The sequence below is a fragment of the Mustela erminea genome, chromosome 6 (assembly GCF_009829155.1).
Source record: "Mustela erminea isolate mMusErm1 chromosome 6, mMusErm1.Pri, whole genome shotgun sequence".
Classification (NCBI taxonomy): domain Eukaryota; kingdom Metazoa; phylum Chordata; class Mammalia; order Carnivora; family Mustelidae; genus Mustela; species Mustela erminea.
The window spans coordinates 99,477,139-99,504,572 of NC_045619.1; the positions used below are offsets into that span (position 1 = coordinate 99,477,139).

Here is a 27,434-nt window from a genome sequence, read left to right on the forward strand (position 1 = left end):
CTTTGTAAATAAAATAAAACTTCCTGAACTAGTGAGCAGGTGGGAGATCACAATAGTAACTGATAAATTTATTAAGCACTTATGATGTGCTGTGCACCATTCAGGCTTTACAGATACTATCTTACTGCAACACCCACCAGGTGACATTAACTCTATTTTAGACATAAACTGAGTCATAGAGTGTGTAAGTCATTTGCCAGATATCATACAGCTAACTGGGGTGTGACCTCAGAGTTAGGGTACAAAGTTACCACACTGTGCTCAATTACCAGGGCCCTGGTAAACGGCAGCTGTTCTCAGAGGGCCCGGCATACACCTTGCTTCTTATCCTCCTGTCCCTCTCTCCCCCTGCCATCCTCAGCCTCTTGTCATGCCTTAGCACCTAAATAAAGGTACACGTAATACCTTTTTAAACAGAGTCTAATTTGTCACTAGTCGACAAAAGTCCTGGGGGGGGAAAATAAGTAAGAGAGAAAAGGAAAAGAGAAGCAATTACGTTATCTTTCTCATTAGTACCAACCTGCCTGATTTCATGGGCCAGTGCTTATTTCATGCTCGGATTTAGCTAATGAGACTGCACAGAAGCACAAAAAAACTGGTTCACGCACTCTTAAGTCAGTGTTTATTCTGTCAGAGATGACAATCGACATTTCCACTGTATTAACAGAATTATTAGTATCATTCTTCACTGTCTTCATTAGGCTATACCAGTGCTGTGCCTTCACTTGCAGGTTAGCAAACATGTTTAAAAAGTGTTTTTCCAGGGGCGCCTGAGTGGCTCAGTTGTTAAGCATCTGCCTTCTGATCAGGTCATGATGCCAGGGTCCTGAGCTTGAGCCCTGCATCGGGCTTCCTGCCCAGTGGGAAGCCTGCATCTCTGTCAACCGTCTCCCACTCTTCCTGCTTGTGTTCTCTCTCACCCTGTCTTTCTCTCTCTGTCAAATAAATGAAATCTTTAAAAAAAATGTTTTCTAGCCATTATTCATTATATACTCACAAAGGTCAAGTTACTTTGGAAAAGCAGAACTATGGGAGCCTCCATTTAATCTAGTATTCACAAGTAACTGAATGATTTGCCTGAGATTATACACCTATGTCTGGAGGGTCTTCGGTATTAACAGTAGAGCCGGGCCTAAGGGGCATCTCTTAGCCTCACCCCCTAGGCTTTAGCTCGGGCTCTGTTCACCAGGACAGTAGTCTCCTAGTTTAAGTAAAAAGTGTTTTCACTTTGGGTTACGCTATTATTAATGAGAGGTATTATAATTCACTTGGTTCCAGAGAATAAATAATATCTTCATATTTTTATTATGTAAAGATAGAGTTTTACCATCTGATACGTAATGACCATCTTCTTTCCTGCTTGCTTTCACAGACCAGTGACCTTTTCTATTTCCTGGTGAACAAACTTCATGAGTACTTGCCAGAGTCTAGGGATAAGAGCTCACTTCAAAATAAAAGCCAAAGGGCCGATGAGCTGGTGTAAGTACTAACTGGATAGTCATAGATTTTTCTCCCCGGAGGGTACTGAAGATAAATGGAAGGCACTGGGCAAAATATATACTGTAGTAATGATTAATGGTGCTGCAAATTTTGCTTCACATAGATTTTTTTATAAGATTTATTTATTTATTTATTTGTGAGAGAGAGACAGGGTGTGCGTGCGCACAAGCAGGCAGAATGGCAGGCAGAGGCAGAAAGAGAAACAGGCTCCCTGCTGAGCAAGGAGCCCGATGCGAGACTTGACCCCAGGACTCTGGGATCATGACCTGTACTGAAGCCAGTGGCTTAACCGACTGAGCCACCCAGGCATCCCAGTTTTGCCTCACATAGATTTTTTAAAATAGTACTCATTTTGTTCTACTTTTCGTGGGGGGGGTGGGAGGGGCAAAGGAAGAGGGAGAGAGAAAATCTTAAGCAAGCTCCACGCCCAGTTCAGAGTCTGACACAGGACTAGATCTCACAACCCTGAGACTATGACCTGAGCTGAAATCTGGAGTCAGACATTTAATGGACTGAGCTTCCCAGGTGTTCCTGTTCTACTTTTTAAAGAAAGGCTATAGGGGCACCTGGGTTGCTCAGTCAGTGAAGTGTTTGGGTCCTGGGATCAAGCCCCACTTCGGGCTCCCTGCTCGGTGGGAGTCTGCTTCTCCTTCTCCCCCTCCCCTCACTGTTCCTACTGTACTTGTTTCTTCTCTTTCTCCCTTAAATAAATAAAATCTTAAAAATAAAGAAAGGCTATATAAGAAATTAGTAATATTCGTTGTCCCAAAGGGGGGAAAAAAAAAAAAGGCATCAGAGAAAACACTTTCACTGAATTCCCGTTTTTACCTTTGAAATTTTGAGCCAAAAATTACTTATTGGAAAAAGTTAAAATTACTAAAAATAATTTTATTTGTTTATTTTTAGGATTTTATGTATCTATTTGATAGAAAGAGAAACAGAGAGAGTGTACGCACAAGCACACAAGCAGTGAAAGTGGCAGAGGGCAGGGAGAAGCAAACTCCTCACTGAGCAAGGAGCTCGATCCTAAGACCCTGGAATCATGACCTGAGCTAAAAGTAGATGCTTAACCAATTAAGCCACCCAGGCGCCCCTAAAAATAATTTTAAAATAGCGTGTGATTATCAGAAAAAAATGTTAAGGACCAAAAACACTATGAAAATGACTTGTAATCCTGTCATTCAGCTATTAATTAATTCGCTCAACAAATATTGTTGAGTGTTTACTATGTAGCAATCACAGAGTAGGGACTCAACCAATGTTGACAATTAACAAACAGAATTTCCTTCCCATACGTTTTCTATATAGATATGAGAGCAATTTTATCAAGGGTTACTAATTTTGTGAAGTTCTGAACTTGTCATGCAACCATGCCACTCCTGTGCTTTCTTTGCTTTGTTTTCTAGAGCATGCATTGAAATTATACAGACTCTGGGACTGATGTTCAGAGAAACAGAAACTGAGTCATCACGCCTGAGCACGTTGGCAGCTAAAAAGTAAGGTCTTTTATTTTTATTTATTTATTTATTTTTAAAGATTTTATTTATTTATTTGACAGAGAAAGAAATTATAAGTAGGCAGAGCAGTAGGCAGAGAGAGAGGGGGATGCAGGCTTCCCACTGAGCAGAGAGCCCGATGCGGGGCTCAATCCCAGGACCCTGAGATCATGACCTGAGCTGAAGGCAGAGGCTTAACCCACTGAGCCACCCAGGCTCCCCAAGGTAAGGTCTTTAAGGAGACATTGGCACCTTGTAGTTACAACCCATTAACTACTCTATTGAGTGTCTTCCAAAACTCATAGCTCTCTTAGTTCTCTGTCCAAACCCCTTATAAGTATATTAAACTCCTTTGCCTTTCCACTTCCTTCTGTGATGTACACGGAACATAGTGAGTTCTCCCAGGCTCTCTGGATTATTAAGGGCACAGAGATTCTCTTAGCATAATTTTATCTTTTGTCATTGTCTGGTGAACTTGAAAAAGCCCAAATGCCTCATCATACATTAAAAGCCAGGGGTTCTCTTGGGCGCCTGGGTGGCTCAGTTGGTTGGATGACTGCATTCAGCTCTGGTCATGATCCTGGAGTCCTAGGATCGAGTCCCACATCAGGCTCCCAGCTCCATGGGAAGTCTGCTTCTCCCTCTGACCTTCTCCTCACTCATGTTCTCTCTCACTGTCTCTCTCTCTCAAATAAATAAATAAAATCTTTAAAAAAAAAATAAAATAAAATAAAAATAAAAATAAAAGCCAGGGGTTCTCTACTAGAATTTTACAGAGTACCTGTAACCCCACATAACAGAAAGATTACATTGCAAAGGCAGGAGTTAATAGTAGCTTCATTTAATATATAATTGTGTGACCTTGAAGTGAGTGACAGCGGGAGGGTTTATTAACATATAGAGTAAGCTGCTATGATAAAGATATGTTAAAATATGTGGGCCACAGAAGATAGAAATTTACATCTTTTTCATATACTAGTCCAGAGTAGAGAGTCAAGATTTCCTCTAGGAGATCAGCCAGAGACCTAGGTTCCTTCCCTTTTTTTGCTCTGACATATTTTATTATGCTATCTCTGTCTTTATGGTTGAAGTTGGCTGACCTTCACGACTTCCTTAAACCCTATGGGATGCAGGAAGAGAAGTAGAAGGCAAGCAAATTTCCTTTTTAAGAGAGTCATCTAAGATTTTTCTGCTCATATTCTGCTGATGAGGACTTTAGGCATATGCCCATATCTAGCCTCAAGAGAAGCTGGATGTGTCTGCAGTTGCCTGGCTCTGTAGTTAGCTAAACTTTGGATGGTGATAGGGACACCTATTATTAAAAGGAAGAATGAAATAATGTGTAGTAGGGGGACAATAGCATTCTTTGCCACAGAAAATATGTGTTTGCATATTTCATATATCTGCTTGACCTTTTTATATGGTTTGTAGACGATGAATTATATCCTGAGCCAGTGTTCAGACTATAATCTTAATTTTTTTCCACTGTCATCAACTGTTTACTTAAATTTTCTGTATTAGAAAGTGGAAGGAAAATGAGGGCCATGGGTTCTAAAACATTTGAACCAGGGAGAAGAATAAAAACTTTATTGTTTGTCCTGGCTATTTATTAGAAAACTTTACAAATGAATTTTGATGATAATAACATGAACATTTTTCTTTTTAAAGATTTAATTTATTTATTTGACAGAAAGAGATAGTGAGAGAGGGAATACAAGCAGAGGGAGAGGGAGAAGCAGTCTCCCTGACAAGCAGGGAGTCTAATGCCCCAATGGGGGCTCAATCCCAGGACCCCAGGATCCTGACCTGAGCCAAAGGCAGACGCTTAACGACTAAGCCACCCAGGCACACCTCATGAACATTTCTTAAGCAATGTGCTCTGTGCCAGGGACTATGGGTGTACTACGCTATACGCCAGAGTAGCCAAACATTTCTTTTTTTTTTTTTTTTTATTAACATGTAATTATTATTAGCTCTAGGGGTACAGGTCTGTGAGTCGCCAGGTTTACACACTTCATAGCCTCACCATAGCACATACTACCTTCCCCAATGTCCATAACCCAACGCCCCCCCCAACCCTGAGCAACCCTCAATTTGTTTTGTGAGATTAAGGGTCTCTTATGCTTTGTCTCCCTCCTGATCCCACCTTGTTTCATCTATTCCTTTTCTACCCCCCCAAACCCTCCACATTGCCTCTCAACTTCCTCATATCAGGGAGATCATATGATAATTGTCTTTCTCTGATTGCAGAATTGTTAAACATTTCTATAAAGGGCCATAGAATAAACATTTTTGGTTTTTCAGGCCATAGAGTGTCTGCTGCAGCTATTCAACTTTGCCACTGCAGCATAAAAAGAGTGATAGACAATTTATAAATGAATGGGCACAGTTCTGTTCCAATAACGCTTTATTTATAAAAATGGGTTCTGGGCTATTTGGCCTACGAGCCATAGTTTCTTAACCCCTGCTTTGCAGCAAAACAGGGAAGACAAACACTACTGTTTTCTCAGAATACTTTTTTTTTTTTTAAGATTTCTTTTTTTTTTTTAAGGTAATCTCTAAACCCCGAGTGGGGCTTGAACTTATAACCCTAAGATCAAGAGTTGCATGCTCCACCAACTGAGCCAGTCAGGTGCCCCCTCTGTATACTTCTTTATGCAGCTGATAGTATCATTTCCCCAATCTCTAGGACAGAGATTCAAGATTACTTCTTACATTTATATCTAGCCACACTGAATTACTGCTCAATTATGTTACCCTTTTTGCCCATCTTTTCATCCCTACCTCTCTCTGAGTTGAAGAACCATCACTCTTACTATCCTCTGCTTTTTCAACTGTTCTGTCTTAAGTTGGTTTGGCCAAATCAGTCCTACTATAGTAAGCCTCTTTCCTGAGATGACTAATTCTTTTTATGTATTTCTTGTTTTTTTTTCATGTATTTCAATGCATGTATTATATTGATATAATAGAGTCAGGTTGTAATACTAACTTTTCATCCAATTTTGATATGCATAGGGTCAAGTCATGTTACATGTAGACTTAACTAACAGTTAATGTCTAATATAACTGCATTAATCTACTATTACCCTGTAACAAGTTACTATAAACTCAGTGACTTAAAATAATATCAACTGTTTATCCACAGCTTTTGTGGATCAGGAAATCTGGGCATAGCGCAGCTGGATTACCTTGCTCTGGTTTCACAAGGTGGCAGTCAAGGTGACACAGACTAGGGCTGCAGTCTCATCTGAGCCTTGGGCTTATCTTCCAAGCTCACTTGGGTCTTTGTGGCCTGAAGTAATTTCCTTATAAACTTGCTTGCTTCTTGGTAAGAAACTATCTCTGCACTCAGAGAAGCTCTAAGCGCTCTTTGAAGGGCTCAAATGGATAATCAGGCTCACCCAGGATAATCTCCCTTTGATTACCTCAGAAGTCAACAAATTAGGAACCTTAATTATGTATGCAAAATCCCTTCACCTTTCTCATCTAACATAACATAATCACAAGAGTAATAGCTTAATATATTCACAGGTCCTATCCATACTTAAGAGGAAGGAATTATTTAGGGTGCATATACCAGGGGCAAAAATCTGGGAAGCCATATTAGAATTCTGCCAACCACAAACAACACAGAATGACTTATGAGACCATGAGTTTGCCTTTCAAAGTCTGTATATATATTATAAAATATATTGTAATGCATTCAAAATTCTCACATTGGAAATAATAACAATCTACACAATGAAAGTATCAAAATTGTTGGCACATTTTAAGGATGTGATGTCAATTCTATAATAAGTATTTTGGGGATGAAACTACCATTTAGATTAAGATTTCTTCTATTATTGACCCCGTGTATTTTAAATAGTGTTGACAGGAAGGGTAGATTTCAAACTAAATTCCATTTGAGCAAATAAAAAAGCATTTACTCATTTCAGCATTTTCCTCTTTATTTTTTTATAAGTAAAGATTTTATTGGCTCAATTCAGTTCATTGAATTCTTCCTGTAACGTGCCATAAATCCATTCTTATTTTAATACTGTTAAGGTTAAATTCATATATTATCACAGAAAGTGACCCAGAATTTGAGAGTTCCTTCCTTTAACCCTGGATATATGATACTTTGAAAAGAAGCTGTTGCTGAAAACAAAGGACATTAAATAAATCAGTACATGGAATATCATTTCAAACTTAAGATTAGGAAAAGCTTCTAAATGAAATGTTTTGATTTAAAAAAAAAAGATTATTTATTTATTTGAGAGAGAGAGAGAGCATATGCAGGGGGAGGGGCAGAGGGATGGGAAGAATCAGACTCCCCACTGAGCAGGAAGCCCCACTTGGCTCTTGATCTTGATCCCAGGACCCTGGGATCATGACCTGAGCTGAAGGCAGATGCTTAACCCACTGAGCCACCCAGGCGCCCTATTTTGTTGATTTTGGAAGGGTCTTCTAAAAGTAAGATTGGCCATTTTAAAGTAGCCTGAATAAAACATTAACAAATATCCTGTAGGATATACTCTGCTTTTTTGAGAAGTGTGTTGACATGATTCTTCTTTTGTAGATATAGGAACTAACTTGCTTTTTGCTTTGGAGAAAGGAGGGGAATTATTTTTATTAAAATTTTGGTTAATCATGAACTTCTTTTTTTTTTTAATTTTTTATTTTATTTATTTGACAGAGAGACATCACAAGTAGGCAGAGAGGCAGGCAGAGAGAGGAGGAAGCAGGCTCTCTGCTGAGCAGAGAGCCCGATGCGGGACTCGATCCCAGGACCCTGAAATCATGACCTGAGCCGAAGGCAGCAGCTTAACCCACTGAGCCACCTAGGCACCCTAATCATGAACTTCTAATCATGGTGATGATTTAAGTGATTGTAAAAAGATTGGGAAGCCTTAAATATTACTAAACAGGGATTGTTTACAGTCTCGTTTAGTCCATTATGAAAATGGTTATGGTGATAGAGGATTTTTATATAGTCCTATCTATACATTCTTTTACTGCTCCCATCATCAAAGCTACTCTGATACTGTCTTCAGTTAGGCAACTGATTTTCGTAGTGATCTGCATTTGGCTCCTTTTCAACTATGCATGAATTATATAACATATATGAAGATGGTACCATCAAACCTCATCCCCTCAGGATCCTCAATTTGGATTGTGATTTTTTTTCCTTTTCCTTTTCAAATAACAGGGTACATTATTCAAACATATAGTGACAATTTGAGTTAGTGTAGGTTAATGGATAGTACACTGGTTTTGAATGGAAAAGACTTAAAGTAGTATTAGTTTTATTAACTAATATCTAGTACTTCAGTGGAGCAGTAAGCCCTGAAATGCCTTGTTTAAAAGAAAAGCTTTTTTTCCTCATTTTTTTTTTTTTTGGTGCTATTGTTGGGAATATAAATTGGTGCACCCACTCTGGAAAACAGGATCAAGGGTCCTCAAAAAACTAAAACTACAATTACCATATGGTCCAGTTCTATTTCTAGGTAGTCATCCAAAGAAAACAAAAACACTAATCCAAAAAGATGTATGCAACCCTATGTTTACTGCAACATTATTTACAATAGTCAAGGTACAGAAGCAACCTAAATATCTACCAATAGATGAATGGATAAAGAAGGTGTCGTGTATATATATAGTGGAATATTATTTTGCTATAAAAAAGAATGAAATCGACATTGCCAAAGGCAAGGGAAGCAAGGGCAAAAATGAACTATTGGGACCATCAAGATCAAAAGCTTTTGCACAGCAAAGGAAACAGTCAACAAAACCGAAAGGCAACTGACAGAATGGGAGAAGATATTTGCAAACAACATATCAGATAAAGGGCTAGTATCCAAAATCTATAAAGAGCTTATCAAACTCAATACCCAAAGAACAAATAATCCAATCAAGAAATGGGCAGAGGACATGAACAGACATTTCTGCAAAGAAGACATCCAGATGGCCAACAGACACATGAAAAAGTGCTTAGCATCACTCTGCATCAGGGAAATACAAATCAAAACCACAATAAGGTATCACTTTGCATCAGTCAGAATGGCTAAAATTAACCAGTCAGGAAACAACAGATGTTGTCAAGGATGCGGAGAAAGGGGAGCCCTCCTACACTGTTGGTGGGAAAGCAAGCTGATGCAGCCACTCTGGAAAAAAGTATAAAGTTTCCTCAGAAAGTTGAAAATAGAGCTACCCTATGACCCAGCAATCGCACTACTGGGTATTTACCCCAAAGACACAAATGTAGTGATCTGAAGGGGCACGTGCACCTGAATGTTTACAGCAGCAATGTCCATAACAGCCAAACTATGGAAAGAACCTAGATGTCCATCAACAGATGAATGGATAAGGAAGAGTATATACACATACACACATATATACATACATATACAATGGAATACTAGGCAGGCATCAAAAGAAACAAAATCTTGCCATTTGCAATGATGCGGATAGAACTAGACGGTATTTTGCTGAGTGAAATATTCAGTCAGAGAAAGACAATTATCATATGATCTCTGATATGAGGAATGTGAGAGGCAAGGCAGGGGTTTTGGGGGGTAGGGAAGGAAAAAATGAAACAAGATGGGATTGGGAGGGAGACAAACCATAAGAGACTCTTAATCTCACAAGACAAACTGAGGGTTGCTGGGAGATGGGGGTTAGGGAGAGGATGGTTGGGTTATGGACATTGGGGAGGGTATGTGCTATGGTGAGTGCAAGGAAATGTATAAGCCTGACGATTCACAGACCTGTACCCCTGAGGCAAATAATATATTATATGTTAATAAAAATAATTTTTTAAATGTATTAAAAATGAAAAAAAGAAGATATTTAAACTTTTAAAAAAAGAATGAAATCTTGCCATTTGTGACACCATGGATGGACCTAGAGGGTATTATCCTAAGTGAAATAAGTTAGACAAATACCATATGATGTCACTTATATGTGGAATCTAAAAAACAAAGTAAACCAACAAACAGATAACAACAAAAAAGAGAAACTGACTCATAAATACAGAGAACAAGTGGTTGCCAAATGGGAGGGGAATGGGGGGAATGTGTAAAATAGGTAAAGGGGATTATGAGGTACAAATTTAAAATAAGCCAGTCAAGGGATGAAAAGTATGGCATAGGGAATATAGTTAATCATACTGTAATAACTTCATTTGGTGACAGATGGTAACTATGCTTATCATGGTAAGAATCTGATAATGTATATAATTGCTGAGTCACTATCTTGTATACCTGAAACTAACATGTCAACTATTTCAATTAAAAATTTTTAAGAAGAGGGGTGCCTAGGTGGCTCAGTGGGTTGAGCCTCTGCCTTCGGCTCAGTCATGACCTCAGGGTCCTGGGATCGAGCCTCACATTGGGCTCTCTGTTCAGCAGAAAGCCTGCTTCCCCCCTGTCTCTGCCTGCCTCTCTGCCTGCCTCTCTGCCTACTTGTGATCTGTCTGTCAAGTAAATAAATAAAACCTTTAAAAAAAATTTTTAAAAAGAGTTCTAGAGTCAATAAAACCCTATGATTAAATAAGCATTTTAAGAAATGCTTCATAAAGCAGTTTCTTTGTCCTGGAGATAAACAGTGCATGTGAGCATATTAAAGCTTCTGAGAAGTCCAACAGTAAAGATATTCAATGAATTTGGTTTAACCAAGTATCTCCTATACCTCTTCTATCACAGAATCTATTTTGACTATAATTTGCCTGGGATTAATAGTCCATAAAAAGCCATTTGTGGGGGTGCAGAAAGAGCCCTTTGGAAAATACTGCTTTAATTTGAAATCACCCAAATTTCCCTTAAGTCCAGACTTACTAAGTTTTCTAAGCTATGTGAACTTATAGAACTATACTTGCTTTGAGGGGTGCTTGGGTGATTCAGTCTGTTAAGTGATGGACTCTCGATTTCAGCTCAGGTCATGATCTCAGGGTCATGAGATTGAGCTCCTTGTCAGACTGCTTGCTGGGTGTGGAGCCTGCTGAAGATTCTCTCTCTCTCCCTCTACACCTCCTTCCCCGCTCTTGCACTTGTGCACACACTCTTTAAAAAAAAACAAAACATAAAATTTGCTTTGAGTCAAAAGACCAAGAAATTATATATTTTCATTTAAATGTTTTACCACTACTCCATTGTCTGCATGTCCAAGGATCCAAATGTTCAGTCAAGAATGGTCTGCAATGCTTTATACTTTTAGTTATATTCAATGCCTACAAACTTGGCTTTACTGTTTTTCTTTTCTAACTTTATTCATTAATTGCCTTCTATTTATTTTTTCAGGGGAACACTGTTTAATCTTTTGGTAATTTTAATTAGTGAACCTCGGATTCCAAAATCTTGTCCTGTGTTTGATATCCAGTTGGTGGCTGATTCAACTTTAGTTGAGATGTCTTTTGATGCTAAGGTGAGATGAGAATTTGGGGGTAGACTAAATATAATATGTAGGGGTGCCCTGGCTTCTTGTCTTCTAATGTAAATCAAAGAGTAAATATTTTGCCATTAACCTCAAAACTTAGATGGGTATTCTGTCAGTATTAATATATATTTATTTTATATGTTTTAAAGTATGTACACTAAGAAAAAAAGTATGTATACTAAGGAAAATAATTAGTATTTAGTATGTATTAGATAATTAGTATGTATTAGATAATTAGTATGTATTAGATAAATTAGATTTAGTATGTATTAGATAAATCTGCCTCTATACAAAATATTTATGTATATGTAATTCCACAGTAGGGGTCTAATAGTAAAAAAGCACTGACTTTTTTTTTTTTTTAAGGTTTTATTTATTTGACAGAGAATGTGAGAGAGAGAGAGAGGGCAGAAGCAGGAGGGAGGGAGGGGGACAAAAAGAGGGAGAAGCAGGGAGTCCGATGCAGGACTTGATCCCATGACCCTGGGATCATGACCTGAGCCAAAGGCAGACACTTAACCAACTGAGCTACCCAGGCTCCCAAAAGAACAATCTTTAAGAGACTTAAACTCTCTTGCCTTAGTTTACCATCTCCTTACCTATCTAAGTAGTGCAAACTTAGTGAGAATTCCTTGTTTTTCCAAGGTTTTACTAAAACATTAGAAATATCAGACTACCTAGAAAGCACATATTCTGAGAGAATAAATCAGATTTTTATTAGTTTATTTTTATTAGCTCTGATTTTTTTAAAAGGATGGGATATGATTTGATAGTTCTTAGACAATTAGAGTTATGTTTTAGAAAACTCTTAAATTTATTCATTCATTCAATAAATATTTATTGAAACTCTATGATGAGCTAAACAGTGTGCTAGGCAGTGAGGTCCAAACAAGAAGCAAAACAGACACAATCTCTGCCCTCACTGGTTTATAGTCTGGTTAGAGAGACAGATGTTAATTAAATATAACATGAATATAATATTCATATGTGTGAATATTATATAACTATTCTTATATATGAATATTAGAGACTATGTGGAGTAGCTATGATACCATTTTCAACAGCGGAATAAGTAATATTAGGGTTTAAAGACTGGGATGGAAGCAAGACTCAGGCAGGGCTAAGAAGCTAGTATAGACATCCATGTGAAGAATAATAGAGGCCAGAGTGAAGCTATCCTCGACCCCCAAAACAAGACTTGGACTTTCATTTTAGAGCTCTCCTAACCTCCTATACTCTTGTTTCAGAACGCTTTCTCAGTTAGCAACGATGCATTTATTTATTTGATTGTTAGACTGTGGTTAGACTATCTTCCATGACGGCACAGTCCATGTCTCTGCTGCTCCCCACTGTATCCCCAACCCTTAGCACAGTGTCGGACGCATATTTGTTGAGTAAATTTATGAAGAAAACAAAAGGGATGGTAGTTGCAAAGAGAACAGATTCCAGAAATTTTTAGGAAATTGTGCTGATGTTTGATGTTGAAAATAAATTGTGAAGATTGGATGACTTTTAGATTCTGGCTAGGTATTGGGAGGGAGACAAACCATAAGTGACTCTTAATCTCACAAAACAAACTGAGGGTTGCTGGGGGAGGGGGGTTGGGAGAAGGGGGTGGGATTATGGACATTGGGGAGGGTATGTGCTTTGGTGAGTGCTGTGAAGTGTTTAAACCTGGTGATTCACAGACCTGTACCCCTGGGGATAAAAATATATGTTTATAAAAAATAAAAAATTTTTAAAAAAAGAAAAAAAAAAGGGAAACAATGAATTTGGTTTTGGATTAGCTGACTTGATTGCCTATGGTATAGCCTTATAAAAATAGGTAGTGGGCAGAATAGATAGGTCTGAGTTTCCTGCTTTTGGATTTGGTGATCTTTTGTGCATGGGCTATTGGTGCAGCCATGAGCAGATCATATACATTTTGGTTCCAAGGTCTAACACAGTGGGAGATTTCAAGCTAGAGCTCTTTCTTGCAAAGAATACTGTCAGGGAAGATGTGTTGGCCTCTATCAATGCCCACAGGCACAGCTCTCATGCACCAAGTGGTGGATGGGCCAGAAGAGTTACTTGAAGCTAGAAGACAGCCTCACTAACTGGAGTTCTTGCAAGAAAAAAAAGAAAAAAATCTCTAAGCCCTATATTTACCCATTTCACAGAGGGAGTTGTAGTTCATGCTGGGCTTAAGCCCAAATTACCCAGAGAATCCCCCACCTTAATTCTAGGGAGCATATTTCATTAGTCTTAAAATGAGGTAGAGTTATTGATCTGAATGATTTTGCAAATCAAGTGTGCAGGAGTTTTTGTGTGGTAGCATTCTATATCGTTTTTCCCTGATCCACTTTCATAGACATTATTCAGTGTGTAGTCTTTCTATGAGCCATTTTTGTTTGTTCATTTGTTTTGAGACTATCTGAACCAAACAGAATAGGAAAACTGATCACACTCATTTTATTTTCAGTTAATCTAAAATTCTTTTATAAGTACCTAATGGCAACCAGGAGAAATCACCATTTTTTTGGATCTGCTAATTATATTGTCTTATTATTTAAAATTCCAGTTACAGAAGCTTATCGTGGAATATACAGACACAGCTACAGCACTTTTATATGAGATACTTCTTGTCTTTCAGCAGGTACCATACTTATTTTTTATCATATATGTTATACTATATGATTGTTATATATATCATATGACTATTACATACCTATGATTCTACATCATATGAATAATAATATACTTTTAATATGCTTGTATTAGAGATGGTCTCCAAAGTCAGCTAACATAAGTGATACTACTTTTGCTCTCAAGTACTCATCCAGTTTATCTCCCTAAATACTGATTTTACTTTTTATTTTTGAAGATTTTATTTATTTATTTGACAGAGAGAGAGAGATCACAAGTAGGCAGAAAGGCAGGCAGAGAGAAAGGGGGAAGCAGGCTCCCTACAGAGCAGAGAGCCTGATGCGGGGCTCGATCCCAGGACCCTGAGACAATGACCTGGGCTGAAGGCAGAGGTTTAACCCACTGAGCCACCCACGTGCCTTCTGATTTTACTTTTTAAATTTTTTGCTAAATACTGATTATAGAGATTTCATTAATCAAGATAAAACGTATTTGAGAATGACTATCCTTTTATGTACAATTTGGACTTCATGAATACAACTTATTTATTTCCTCGAGTCTTTCAGGGAAATCTTGGATTGGGATCCACTACGTTTGCTATTAGCTGGATGATGTCCTTCCTCCAGAGTCGTCCTCCCACAGTAAGTACCGGGAAGCAGAAACAAGACCAACACTCACAGCTAATTAAACAGGTGCTCTTGTGCTTACTTAATAAAATGCAAATTTTCTCTATAAGTAGTGATATTTATAAAGCAGAAGCAAAATGTAAATCTGATTGTTTTATTATTTAATTTTTAAAAAGCATTTTTATATTTGGGTCCTAAGTGCTTAAGGTACTGAAATGATATCCTTTTTAAAAAAACAAATTTTTTTTAAAGAGAGAGAGAGACCATGAGCAGGGAGGGCCCGAGAGAGGGAGAGAGAATCTTAGGCAGGCTCCACTCAGCACAGACCCAGATGCCAGGCTCAATCTCATGTCCCTGAGATCAAGACCTGAACCAAAATCAAGAGTCAGATGCTCAACCAACCGAGCCACCCAGGAACCCCCTGAAATGATCTCTTAAATGTGATCTTCACTTCATGAAAAATCCTAAGATATATTCTGTAGGAAACAGAATGCATTAAAATATTGGCTGCATAAATAAGTGAAAATATTAACATTTGTCTTTTTTAAAAAGATTAATTTATTTATTTGAGAGAGTGAGAATGAGCAGGAGGGAGGGGCAGAGTCGAGGAAGAGCTTCCTCAAGCAGACTCTCCACTGAGCAGGGCTGGATACCAGGGTCCTGAGACCATGACCTGAGCTGAAATCAAGAGTAGGCTGCTTAACCGACTGAGCCACCCAGGCACGCCCTGAACATTTATGTTAAACACCGAGTATGAGTTGGCGAGTATGAATTAACACTGGGGATCACTGGGGCTCTCTGTCCTGGTTACTGCCATCCTGGTCCATAGTACCACTGTCTCTGTCTTTGACATTACAGTCACATCTATGTGGTCTATCCCTATCTTCCCACCAGACTAATCAAAGAGATCTATTCCAAAAAATCTGATTATGTCATGCCTTGCTTTAATCTCTCATAAAAAAGAGCCTACAAGTCTCATCTAGTCCCTCACTCTCCCTTTGTGTGCCTCTTACTCACTGCCCACCTCCAGCACCCCCAACTCCATTACAGGACTTTCACTGTTCCTCCTCTGTCTGAAATGCTTTTCCCTCCTTTTTCCATGCTAACTCCTACTCATCGTTTAGGCCTCAGTGCCTCTTCCTGGGACAAGGTGGGTGATGATTTCCTCACCTCTGACTAGATCAGAATCCCCATTATCGGCACACATAGTCATAGCTTGGGAAGAAGACCTCTTCCTTACCTTCATGGAACTTGTTACTGTTGCAGTTGGCATTTGTTGGCGTTCCTTTCTGGTTCTTCCCTATATAGACATTAGTGCCCACATACATTCTGGCTCTCTCTCCTTCCAGGCACACAGTAGGATTGTACTGCTCTCCCTACCTCAAATTAGGTAGGTCTCTGTTCTTGCTTTTGCCAATGGAATGTGAGCATAAGTAGCCTGTGTCACTTCTTGTCAGAAGGTTTAAGAGCAAGTGCAAGCTTCTCTGCATTCTCTTTTCCTTCTGGCGTGTTGAGTGGCAGCACTGAGAGTCCTCAGTGACTACAATGAGTACAACCCCCTGCCAACCTATAAGGGACATACAATGAGAGCAAGTAGTAAACTGTTGTGAAATTTGTTACCACAAAATTTCCTGAAATTTGTTACCACAGTACAACCTAGTCTGTCAAGACTGACACGATGTCATTCTCCCCCAACAGACTCCAAGTGCCACGAGGGTGGGAGCTATGTCTGTTGTGGTAGGCACATAACGGATATTCAGTAAAATACCTTCTGAATTAATTCTATTAAAAAATTTCATCCCTTAATCTCATTTCCCCAAATTTAATTTTCCTTTCTTCATTCATATATTCATATATCCAATCAACATCCATTAATTGGAGATCTCTTCAAAAAGTAGTAAACCCAACTAAATTTTCATTGCTAATGGAGGATTTGACATGACATAATATGTTCTCTTTTCATATGCAAACATGTTGGCCATCAGTGGTTCCCTACTTTGGGTATTTTCTATAGTTATGCTGAACATGTCCTTGGTAATGCAGATTTTCTTGCCAGATCCCTGCGGCATATGTTTACAAAAGTCTGGTTAGGGCCAGAGGGTAGGTAACCTTGTCAGTTTAACAGCCAGCTGCCTTATACAGAGACTGAGCCTATACACTTGGCTCCTTTAGCAGCACACAGAGGGTAACTACTTTCTCTTCACTTCAAGGAGTATCGTAAAGTTCGTCATTCATAGCAACAGAAGCTCTTATGCGCAAGATGCAAGACCCTTCCTTTTTCTGTACAGTGGTTGCAGACTCTATCATTTGAACTGATGTGTGAAGTCTGGGGGTACTAAAGACTTCAAGCCACAGGGAAGTTTCTTTATCAACCTCTAGGGTTGGTTCACCAAAGGAATTGAGTTGAGTATGAAGCCAGTCTGTGACCATAAAGTATGCCAGGATGAAAGGTGGCAAAAGGACCACTACACTGTTGAAAGCTTCAATATTAACTCCATTCTAAAGAGTATGGATAGAAACTGGCCATTTGAGAGAAATGTGCAAGCAAGCAAACTGTTGTGATCATTGAATCTACCTGTATGTCAGTCAGCTCTGGCTGATTCTCTTGCTTGGTAAGAGCAAGATGCAAAAGAAGTTACAGATTTAATCCCCAAATTGTCATTGCTTTGTTCTACTACTCCAGACTCCCCAACCTCAATCTGTGTTTCCCTGATGCAGTATTTAGTCAATACAAGTAAACAGATCTGGACTGGGGAGAACCCACTCCAAACCACCTGTCCTACTTCAGAAGGGCCAATAGCAACATCAATAGAAAAGGCATCATATTTATTGATACTAATTTAATGGGCATGTAAAGGGACCTGGTTAGAGCTTGAAAGGACACTAGAGTGCCTTCCTGTTTTCATAGTGCCTATATTTATGGGTAGTTGTTTAAAAATGTGCCCCCCTCAAAAAAATAACAAGACTAGTGGAACCCATTATTCTTGGTTTTTGTTATTTGGTTCTGTGTGTGTGTGTGTGTGTGTGTGTCTGTCTGTCTGTTTTCTAAACTAATCTCTACACTCAATGTGGGGGCTTGAACTCATGACCCCAAGATCAAGAGTCAAATGCTCTAACAATGGAGCCAGCCAGATGCCCCTTGGTTCTGTTGTAAATGACTTTTTATGGGTGTGTGAGAACAACTCAATAACTTCACATTATTGCTACTATTTCCATTTTAATTTCCCCCTCAGAAATTATAGCAGACATACTCTCGATGAAAACCCCAGCTAACAGGGACGTAAACATCGCTTGCTTGTGTCAAGCCTGGTTTTCTTTGCTTTTTCACTTAGTGTTTCTCAAGGCGTTGCCTGAGGAACAAAGGCATCAGAATTGTTTATGATAAACATCTTGAGGTGGGGCTCAGGATTCCGCATGTTTATTGAGCTGCCTAGGTGATTTTTATGCATACTAAATTTTGAGAACAACCACCTTGGAGAAACCCTCTTTCGAATTCACAGGGAGTTTATCTTGGTGGGCCATTTGTCCTTCACAGTAGAAGAGAAGAGAAACTATCTTCCACCCTGGAGGAGGCCTTGGACCCTTCCAAGCTCCCCTTCCATCCAGTGTTCTCCTCTTACATTGGAGCCAAAGTTCCTTGACAGTCAGTATTCATTCAGCTTCTGCTTAGAGGAGGGGTGAACGGTAAACCAAACTGGTCTATGGTCTGGTGCTGTTTTCATGAGAAACAGTGCAAGAGCACTGGTGTAGGGGTGGTGAGGACTTTGGCCTAGCTTTAGAGGCGAGGGCCCAGCTGAAACAGGTGCCTTATTGGTGGCATGCAGCCTACATGTAACTGCTTTTTTCTCATTTAGATCACTTTCGTGGCCAGTATTGTGAAACAAATGGTAAAGGGGCTTTCAGCTTCATTTCCGCTGCTAAGTCCCAGCCAAGCAGTTCTGCTGTATCAGCAATTTTACATCCTCAGGAGCTGCCTGCAGCACAGCAAGACTTTAGCTGAGTATATTAGGAATGACTACAGAGAAGAATTCAGGTAAGAAAAGTCTGAATCAAATCTGCAGTAGCATCCGCTCATTTCTGATTTTCAGGCAGAATCTTTAGAAGAAGAGAAGATGGGCAATTCTGGTTTTGTGTTTAATAGCATCTCAATTTGACCTGTGGTAAGGCAGGGTTAGGGGGAGCTCTAAGAACCACTGCCATTTAAAGTGTGTTCCCAGGCTAGAAAAGATTAAGGAAACCTCACACTCTTTTCTGAAGAACAGTTCCTGTCTCATTGTCTTTGTGGCAGCCAGCCCCTCCCAGAAGTAGTTATGATTTTCACATGCTGTGAGGAATCAAGAGGAACAAACCCTACAAAAAGGGAAGACGAGTTAGGGAATTTAACTGAAGCACTGGGAGTGTGGGGAAGCAAACCACAGCTGATAAAGGAGAAACCATTAACAAGCATGGTTATTACTTTCTGTTTGTCTCCACCCCTCTCTTCCTCAGTCAGCAAACAGTAAGGAAGAGCTATGGTTAAGGAGCTTAGGTTTCACCAGCCTGGGGGTTCTATACCTCGGGGCCTCCTCCTTCTATTTCTAGGCGGGCAGCCCGCATCAGCACCTATCAAGAGAAACACCCAGCTTGCCTTGGACTTAAGATGAAAAGGGTACTAGAGGCATAGCTTTGTTCCCAGTCCTGGTGCAGACATAAAATGTTGTAGAGGCATACATTATGGCCCTAGAATGGCTTTTTAAAACATTCTGGCCCAATTTGTGGACCTTGTTTTTCCTCCATGTGGTTTTACACCCTAGGTTCCACTCTGGCTCCTATAAAAGGGATTTGTTTGGCCTGCTCAGAATTGGTCCACACAACCTATTTTTTTCCTCTTTTTTTTTTTTTTAAAGGTAAAATGTATAGACCATGAAATTCACTATTTTAAAGTGTGCTTTTAATACATTTCACGATGTTTTGCAGCCATCTCCATTGTCTAATTGCAGAACATTTTCATCACCCCTAAAGAAACCCGGTGCCCATTAAGCAGTCACACGCCATGGTCCCCTCCCCTAGCCCCTGGCAACCACGAATCCACCTTCTCTCCTTGAGGATTTGTGTATTCTGGACATTTCACGCAAACAGAATCATAAGATACATGGCTTACTCCTACTGTGTCTGGCTTCTTTCACTTAGCATCATGTCTTCAAGCTGCATCCATGCTGTGGCCCGTATCACACAGTCCAATTTTCCAGTGTTAGTTGTGCACATTTAAAAATCCAAACAACTGGGTGCCTGGGTGTCTCAGAGGATGGAGCATCTGCCTTTGGCTCAGGTCATGATCCCGGAGTCCTGGGATCAAGTCCTGCATTGGGCTCCCTGCTCCTTGGAGAGCCTGCTTCTTCCTCTGCCTCTTTCTCTGTGTCTCTCATGAATAAATAAATAAAATCCTTTAAAAAAAAAAAAATCCAAACAACTGCCAAAACAGTGTCACATTCCTGAGTGACAAAAGTTGACAGGAGCCCACTAGCAGCTGCCCCTGCACCCCTTAGTGGCCCTGCCTCCTCTCCACTCTCACCTGACCTTCCTCCCAATGGGTTACCTTGGGCATTTAGGTTTGTGATCCTTGTTTTAAACTTATTTATTAACTTGCGTGCATTAGAATCACCAGAGCAACTATGAAAAAATACTGATACCCAGGTCCCATGGAGAACCTTCAGTGGTGGGGCCCAGTATTGACATTTTAAAAACCTCCCTGGGTGATTCTAATGCGCAGGCAGCCAGGGGTTGAGAGCCTGTCTTTTAACCCATCACCAGATGGCTTGTGGCTTTCTCCCTTTCGTTTCTTCGCTTGGCCTTTCCCAAACTTTTACTAAGGCGGTGGGGATGAACCCTACCTTCACCACCTGACCCTCTTATTTCAATTTCCTGTGTATTGCCCAAGGAAACAAGAAGCAGGAGCCTCAGCCCACACTGCGGTGAGGACAGTCCTGGCTTCCGTACCTCATGCCTTGGTAAGGGATACATCGTGAATGAAATTCACTTCCTTTGCTGTCGTCAAGTGTCTCAATGAGCTAAAAGGCACACATGTCTGAGATCTTCTAGGTCACCCAACAGAGGAGATCAAACAACTGAAAATGTTGGCCAAATCTTGTAGCTTAGACCCCCATATCCAACAGCCCTACGCCAGGGAGTGTATACGTGCTGATGTGACCAATGTGAAATTCTTGTTTTTAAAGCTATTTTGTTTCTTTTTATGATTTGCAGGTACTTCATTCACATGCCAGCCTTGGAAAAAAGGCTCCCATTGTGGTACCCTCTTACCCAACCTACCATTCAACTTTTTCATGAAGTTCTGAAATTAGTTGAACAGAAACAATGTATGAAATATTAGTAGAGTCTAAAATGTTAACCAGGAATCAACCTAATATTTATGAGAAAACTTGTTTGATTTGTTTAATATCTGGATATGCCTGTGTCTCATAAACAGATTTTTTTTTAAATGTTCCAACAATTCCTGTGAGAGAAGTCCTGAAAGTTTTTTATCTGCCACGAAAAAGAAACTTTAAATACACTGACACTCATAAAGTGATGCTAAAAACAAATGTTCCTCTAAAAAAGTTCCTAAAAATAAAAAACTACAAAGGGAACAGAAGGCCATGGAGAACAACTGTAGAAAGTACAACCTGATCAGTTTTGTTGGTGTAATAATGGTGAGCGGTAGAAAGTCACTGAAATGTCCAAAGATAAACTGTGGTTTACAAAGTGTTTACAAATCATTACAAGAAATGCCGAGTAGCAGGCTGACACCCTCCTTCTCCATCTGTAAAAATTCTAGTGAAATAAGTATTCACGGGAGAATGAGCAGAAGAACACAGGCATAACTGTAAGGAAGGTCAGGTCCTCATTTATCTTAGGGAAGGAAGCTTGGAGTTTCTTCAACACAATTAAGTGCATTCTGGTGCTCAGTTCAGGCACCTGTGGGCTACTGCAAGCGATCTCACAGTCTCCACAGAGGAGAAATCTCTAAGCAGTTATGGCTCTCCCAACCCTTCGGAAAAAATGTCTTCACTGTATCTTATGGCAATAAAATAATCCAACAAAAACTTCACTTTAAGCTATTGAATTTGGACTTTCAAGAACTTAGAAAGTGAGTCCTTTATTTGACCTACCATGACTTGAAGGAGGATCAGAGAAAACCCCAAAGAAAAGTTCTCAAACCAGATGTGCCCAGGCCGTGTACTGGAGAGAGGAGTAAACTCACTCGTGACGTCTGGTAATGCTTTGTGGCTGAGCCATTAACCAGCTACTTGACCCCAAACAAGTAGTCTACCCTGCTGTGTGGAAGGGTGGAACGAGATGTTCCGCAAGCTCTAACATTCCCCCTTCTTAACGCTCTGTGATGGGGCAGTGCCTTCCTCTGCTATCCTGGCTCATTGGGTGACTTCATGTGGATTCCAAATAATCCTGCTTTCTTCAGACTGAACATTTCCCTTTCAGCTGTCCCCAACATCAGCCCACAAAGCATCCAAGTTCTCTCTACCATCACCGATCAAGGACTACAAGTCTAGTTTCCAGTGTGAGGGCAGTGATGGAGGGCGTGGAATGGTGTCTGTGAGTGTCCTGGGCTGTCAGATGAGGGAATGCTCCCAGGAAGATGGTCAGTCAGAAGCATATGAAAAGATTTGGGGGACAAAGGCAACAAGACTTCAAACTGGACTAATGATGGACAGTGGGCTGTCCACTGGTGAATGGCGGGACCCACAGAATGACAAGAGGGTCAACTCAGCTCTGCCTCAGCTTCTAAACAATGCCTTGGCTCTGGGCCAGAGAGGGCTTGTGCTTCCCTCCCATTGCCTGAGGTGCAGGATGCCTCTTCTCTCCCACTCTTCTCTTTCCTTTGAGAGCATGCTTTATCAGATCCGTGGGAGAAAAGCTCTGTCAGAACGCATCTGCATCCTTCCATGTAGGGCTCCATCAGTGGCGTTCTTGAAAGCTAATGGCTGCATTTCTGTCATCCTGATTTTCTTATGGCATTTGTCTATTTGTTTGCACAGTGTGGGAGGGGAACCCCCAAAACAACACTTGAAAGGGTTATCCTGCTACAGTTCTTTCCCACTGTTTTTTGCATTGCTGCCAAAGCCAAGAAAGTCATGAAATAATCCGTCTCTCTTAGTGATCAGGCACATTTGATTTACTAAATATTGACTTCAATTACAGAATGCTTTTAGGAAATCTAACTGTAGAAAAATTCTGAATATGAAAATCACATATATAACTTTTTACAAATACAAAGAGTCATCAAAAATGGAAGCACACATAACTAGTTTTAAGGCTGGGCTGAAGATTCTAGACTCTTTGACCACTTTTATAATACACAAGTATTGCCATTTACCACCTGCACTAAAAGTAAATTCACGGTAGTAAGCTCTACCACTTTGTATATAAATATATGTGTGCATTGTATGTGTAAACACATATCTATAATAGGGGGTAAGAACATGGGTTTTGAGTTTAAATGAGTTTTTTTAGGATTATTTATTTATTTATTTGACAGACAGAGATCACAAGTAGGCAGAGAGGCAGGCAGAGAGAGAGGAGGAAACAAGGGTCCTTGCTGAGCAGAGAGCCCAGTGTGGGGTTCGATCCCAGGACCCTAAGACCATGACCCGAGCTGAAGGGAGAGGCTTAACCCACTGAGCCACCAGGTGCCCGAGGTTAAATGAGTTTAAGTTAAGTTTAAATGGTTGAGGGTTTTTTTTTTTTTTAAGATTTTATTTATTTTTTTTACTTATTTGAAAGAGAGACAGAAAGAGCAGGCATATAAGCAGGGGGAGGGGCAGAGGGAGACGGACAAGGAGACTCCCCACTGAACAGGGAGCCCGAACCAGGACTGGATCCCATAACCCTGAGATCATTACCAGAACCAAAGGTAGCCACCTAACCGACTAAGTACCCCTCAATGGTTGAGTTGAAATCTCAACTCTGCATTAGGTTTTGGACACTGGGAAATTCCTTAATATCTCTGTTTCAGTCAAAACAAAGATAGTATAACCTATCCCTAGGGTTGTTAAGAGCTTTTATGCAAAGATGGTGTTAATGCACTTATTATGGTATGTGGCATATAATGAGGATTCAGTATGTGATATTTATTATTATCACCATTATCATTAATATTATTAAAATAATATCAAAGCTGGATAAGAACTTATAGATTAATAAGTACTGGTCTTTAAAATAAACAAATAAATGTACTGGCTTTATTGTTTTGGACCAACTGGGGGACTAGCTACTATACTCAGCCCCTAATCAATATAACATTGAAGAACAGATTCATTTGGTTATTAAATTAAAAAATTCAATTTTCTATTAGCAGGAGTGTGACTTAATGGACAAATGACCATTTCTATGGCTTACCACCATGAAGGACTGTGGACTCTAACTGATACTATCAGTGCAAGAGCTACATGGGAAATATCCTTCCAAGGATAGACAGAAAGCGTTTTAATCATGTGAACTTTTTTTTAGCCTTTGACTTAAACAGCATGAGCAGGGGGAGGGGCAGAAGGAGAGAGAATCTCACACAGACTCCCTACTGAGTACAGAGCCCACGTCAGGGCTTGATCTCACCCCTGAAATAATGAATGGTGCCGAAATCACAACCCTGAGATAATGACTGGAGCTGAAATCGAGTCGGACACTCAACTGACTGAGCCACCCAGGCGCCCCTTGATGGCTTTTTCTCAGCAACTTTTATGGTGTTAACCATCTGATTTCTCTTTGTTCATTGTGTTGTCCATTGCATTCTAAAAATGCAAAGCCGGCTTGTAAGGTCTAACTGGACTTGGGTCTCTGTAAGAGGGAGACAGTCAGCAACTCTCCATCCAGTCAGACCCAGTACTCCTATATCTGCATCTGTGATTTTGGGGTCTGAAGATTTTTCCATTTGGAAGGCAGCACAACTTCTTGGCTAGAAATCGCAGTAGTATAACTCTGTGGCATAGAGTCCAGATGCTACATCAGAAAGACCTTGTTTTGATTCCTTCCTGCCTACTTCCTTGTCACCAGACTTTTGGCAAGTTACTCAACCTCTTTCACAACTTCTGCTTTATCAACTATACAATCAGAAAAAGCTTACCTCAAGGCTTTTTGTGAATAGTCCTTCATTTATATAAAAACAAATAATTCTATGGCTACTGTATACTGGGACAAACCACATGGCATTGTCAATATCCACAATTTCATATAATTCAAACAAATAAAGGCCCCTCAATAAATTGTAGCTATTATCCTAATAGACACACTAACTTGCTTGATGAACTCATACTTTAAATACTAATCATCTAATTTTCCAGATGATATTGCATTTTGTTATAACCTGGCTTATTATTGTATAGTTTGGGTAAACCTTAAACTATCTAGCTCAATTACGTATTATTGAGTGGGCATAACATACTTAAGCATGTTCAAATGGAATTTTATATTTTCTTCCTTGCCTCCCCGCAAAATAAAAATCTTTTCTTCCCCCCGTCTTCCCCATAAATGGTACATCATTCATCCCACTGCCCAAAGGAGAAACTTGACAAACCTCTCGGTTTTCTCCTTTCTTTTCATTCTCCAAATGCAACTGACAAAACTGTAAGCTATTTACTAGTGTCCCATGTGATGATTTCATCTGCCTAGACAGGGTGCAAGGATATCCCCCCACCCATCCATTACTTAGTTTGGGTTTTCTGGGGGACAACATTCAAGTTTTACTTTCCTAGCAAGTTCACTTGATAACATGGTATCACCAACTACAATCACCATGTCACACACAAGATTCTCAAACCTTCTTCATCTCACCACTGAACGTCTGTACCCTTGAAAGCTGGGAGAAGTAGCAACCTCTCCCTCTCTCCCCTGTGCCCTGGCCCCTGGCAACCACTTTCTACTCTGTTTCTATGAACTCAACCTTTTGTTTTGTTTTGTTTTTAAATAAAGGGTTGTTTAAGGCGTCTAAGTTCTGGATTGGTTTATTTTTTTTTTAAGTTTTTCATACCCCAAGTATTTTATTGTTCTATTGTTATACTTTACAGAAACATTATTGTCAAATAGGATACATGATGCAGAGAAAAATTTAAATACAAATATTTAGGTACTAATAGGAACTCTACCCATTCTTACTAATCTTCAGTTGTTACTAATCATGAATTAATCTAACCCTCGCTGCTTTCCCAAAGTTCAACAGATAAAAAATGAAGCTCACCTTCACAGGAAAGACTCCGTTTATTTTTCCAATGTTTCCTGTTTTCCTTTCTTGACCTATAGGAATGATAAGAGGAAAAAAAAAAAACATATCACAATCTCCCACTCTCCCTGGAGGGGTTTATTAAATAACAAAGATAAAACAATCAAAAACATTTTCATTTATTTTAAATGGCAATGTTAGGGTAATTACAAATTAAGTCATTCGCCAGAGTCAGGTTCTTTAGCTAAAGCATTTCACTTGTCTGTACGTTCTTGCTATTTTCTCCTACTTTGTTAAAATCATATAAATGTTCCCTTTTGTCACTATAGATGGATTCAATAATATTCCAAAGAATTCTTCTAGTCCCTTTTTTTTAAAATTTATTTATTTATTTACTTATTTATTTGACAGAGAGAGATCACAAGTAAGCAGAGAGGCAGGCAGAGAGAGAGAGAGAGGGAAGCAGGCTCCCTGCTGAGCAGAGAGCCCGATGCAGGACTCGATCCCAGGACCCTGAGATCATGACCTGAGCCGAAGGCAGCGGCTTAACCCACTGAGCCACCCAGGTGCCCTTCTAGTCCCTTTAAAACAGAATTTCTGGGGCACCTGGATGGCTCAAGTCGTTAAGCGTCTGCCTTCGGCTCAGGTCATGATCCCAGGGTCCTGGGATGGAGCCCCGCATCGGGCTCCCTGCTTGGCCGGAAGCCTGCTTCTCCCTCTCCCGCTTCTCCTGCTTGTGTTCCCTCTCTCGCTGTGTCTCTCTCTGTCAAATAAGTAAATAAAATCTTTAAACAAAACAAAATAAAACAGGATTTCTATCTGTGCAGGCAAGGCAGGGTCCACATGGGCACTGTCCCTTACCGGGGAGGGGCCCTCAAAATCTCCCGTGAGTGCTGGGGGTATGATAAGCACCAGGCGGACTGAGATTGAGTCTTCCCTCCACCCTTCCTCATCCAGCCAGTGCTTAGAAGGGCCTGGTAAGGGAAGGTTTTCAAGCATGAAGGAGACGAGGTGTTTGAAGGTTAATTGGTCAGATATGAGAGATTTCTGGCTTCTGGGCTTGGGGAAACCTTGAGTCAAAGGACCTTCTTTTCCTTCCATTTCATTCTAGTCTGCTTTTCCTTTCCTCTTGATTTCTCCTTGGAAGGTGATTCTGACCCTGAAGAAGTAAGAGGGACTCTGGATAAAAGAAGGCAAAGACAAAAAGGCAAAAGAAAAGGAAGCAAGATTATGTGCCCCCAAGATTCCTGAAAAAGGCAACAAGGACCTAAGTGTCCTTCTAGGTGGCCCACTGCTCTGAAGGCCCCGGGAGAGGTGTGGGGTTTCAGAGCAGAAGTTACGCCTATAAGTAAAGATGCTGGAATTGACCAAAGCACTATCTTACTTCGTCCTCTTTGTACTCCGGAAGGCGACAGGGACAGAGTTGTAGTGGTGTTGGCAGTGACTGTGGATCCAGTGATCTGTTTGGCCAGCAAGGAAGGCAGCGGAGGAGGGAGAAGGAGGTTGTAGATCAAGTGACACAGAGCAACTGTGGCGTTCTGTGGGCTCTCTTGCAGTAATCGCCATTGT

The 27,434-nt window shown here is 40.1% G+C and overlaps 1 protein-coding gene and 1 long non-coding RNA gene across 5 annotated transcripts in view; one reads left to right on the forward strand and one right to left on the reverse strand.

Moving 5' to 3' along the window:
- The window catches only part of C6H12orf56 (chromosome 6 C12orf56 homolog), a 109,490-nt gene extending 87,157 nt beyond the window's left edge, over nucleotides 1-22,333 (forward strand). The window contains exons 7-13 of one of the 4 annotated variants that reach the window (XM_032348861.1): nucleotides 1,373-1,479; nucleotides 2,907-2,996; nucleotides 11,276-11,399; nucleotides 13,972-14,046; nucleotides 14,603-14,677; nucleotides 18,517-18,695; nucleotides 20,903-22,333. In XM_032348861.1, coding sequence (XP_032204752.1) covers nucleotides 1,373-1,479; nucleotides 2,907-2,996; nucleotides 11,276-11,399; nucleotides 13,972-14,046; nucleotides 14,603-14,677; nucleotides 18,517-18,695; nucleotides 20,903-21,029 — 777 coding nt within the window. In that variant the 3' untranslated portion in view covers nucleotides 21,030-22,333. Of the gene's footprint in view, nucleotides 1-1,372; nucleotides 1,480-2,906; nucleotides 2,997-11,275; nucleotides 11,400-13,971; nucleotides 14,047-14,594; nucleotides 14,678-18,516; nucleotides 18,696-20,902 lie in introns of those variants that run through there. The other 3 variants (XM_032348862.1, XM_032348864.1, XM_032348863.1) reach the window with 3 other exon arrangements.
- Nucleotides 1-27,434, reverse strand: part of LOC116594024 — an 84,600-nt gene that overhangs the window by 34,076 nt on the left and 23,090 nt on the right. Inside the window, exon 2 of the long non-coding RNA XR_004287038.1 lies at nucleotides 25,884-25,939. This is a non-coding gene — a long non-coding RNA (uncharacterized LOC116594024). The remainder of the gene's footprint in view (nucleotides 1-25,883; nucleotides 25,940-27,434) is intronic.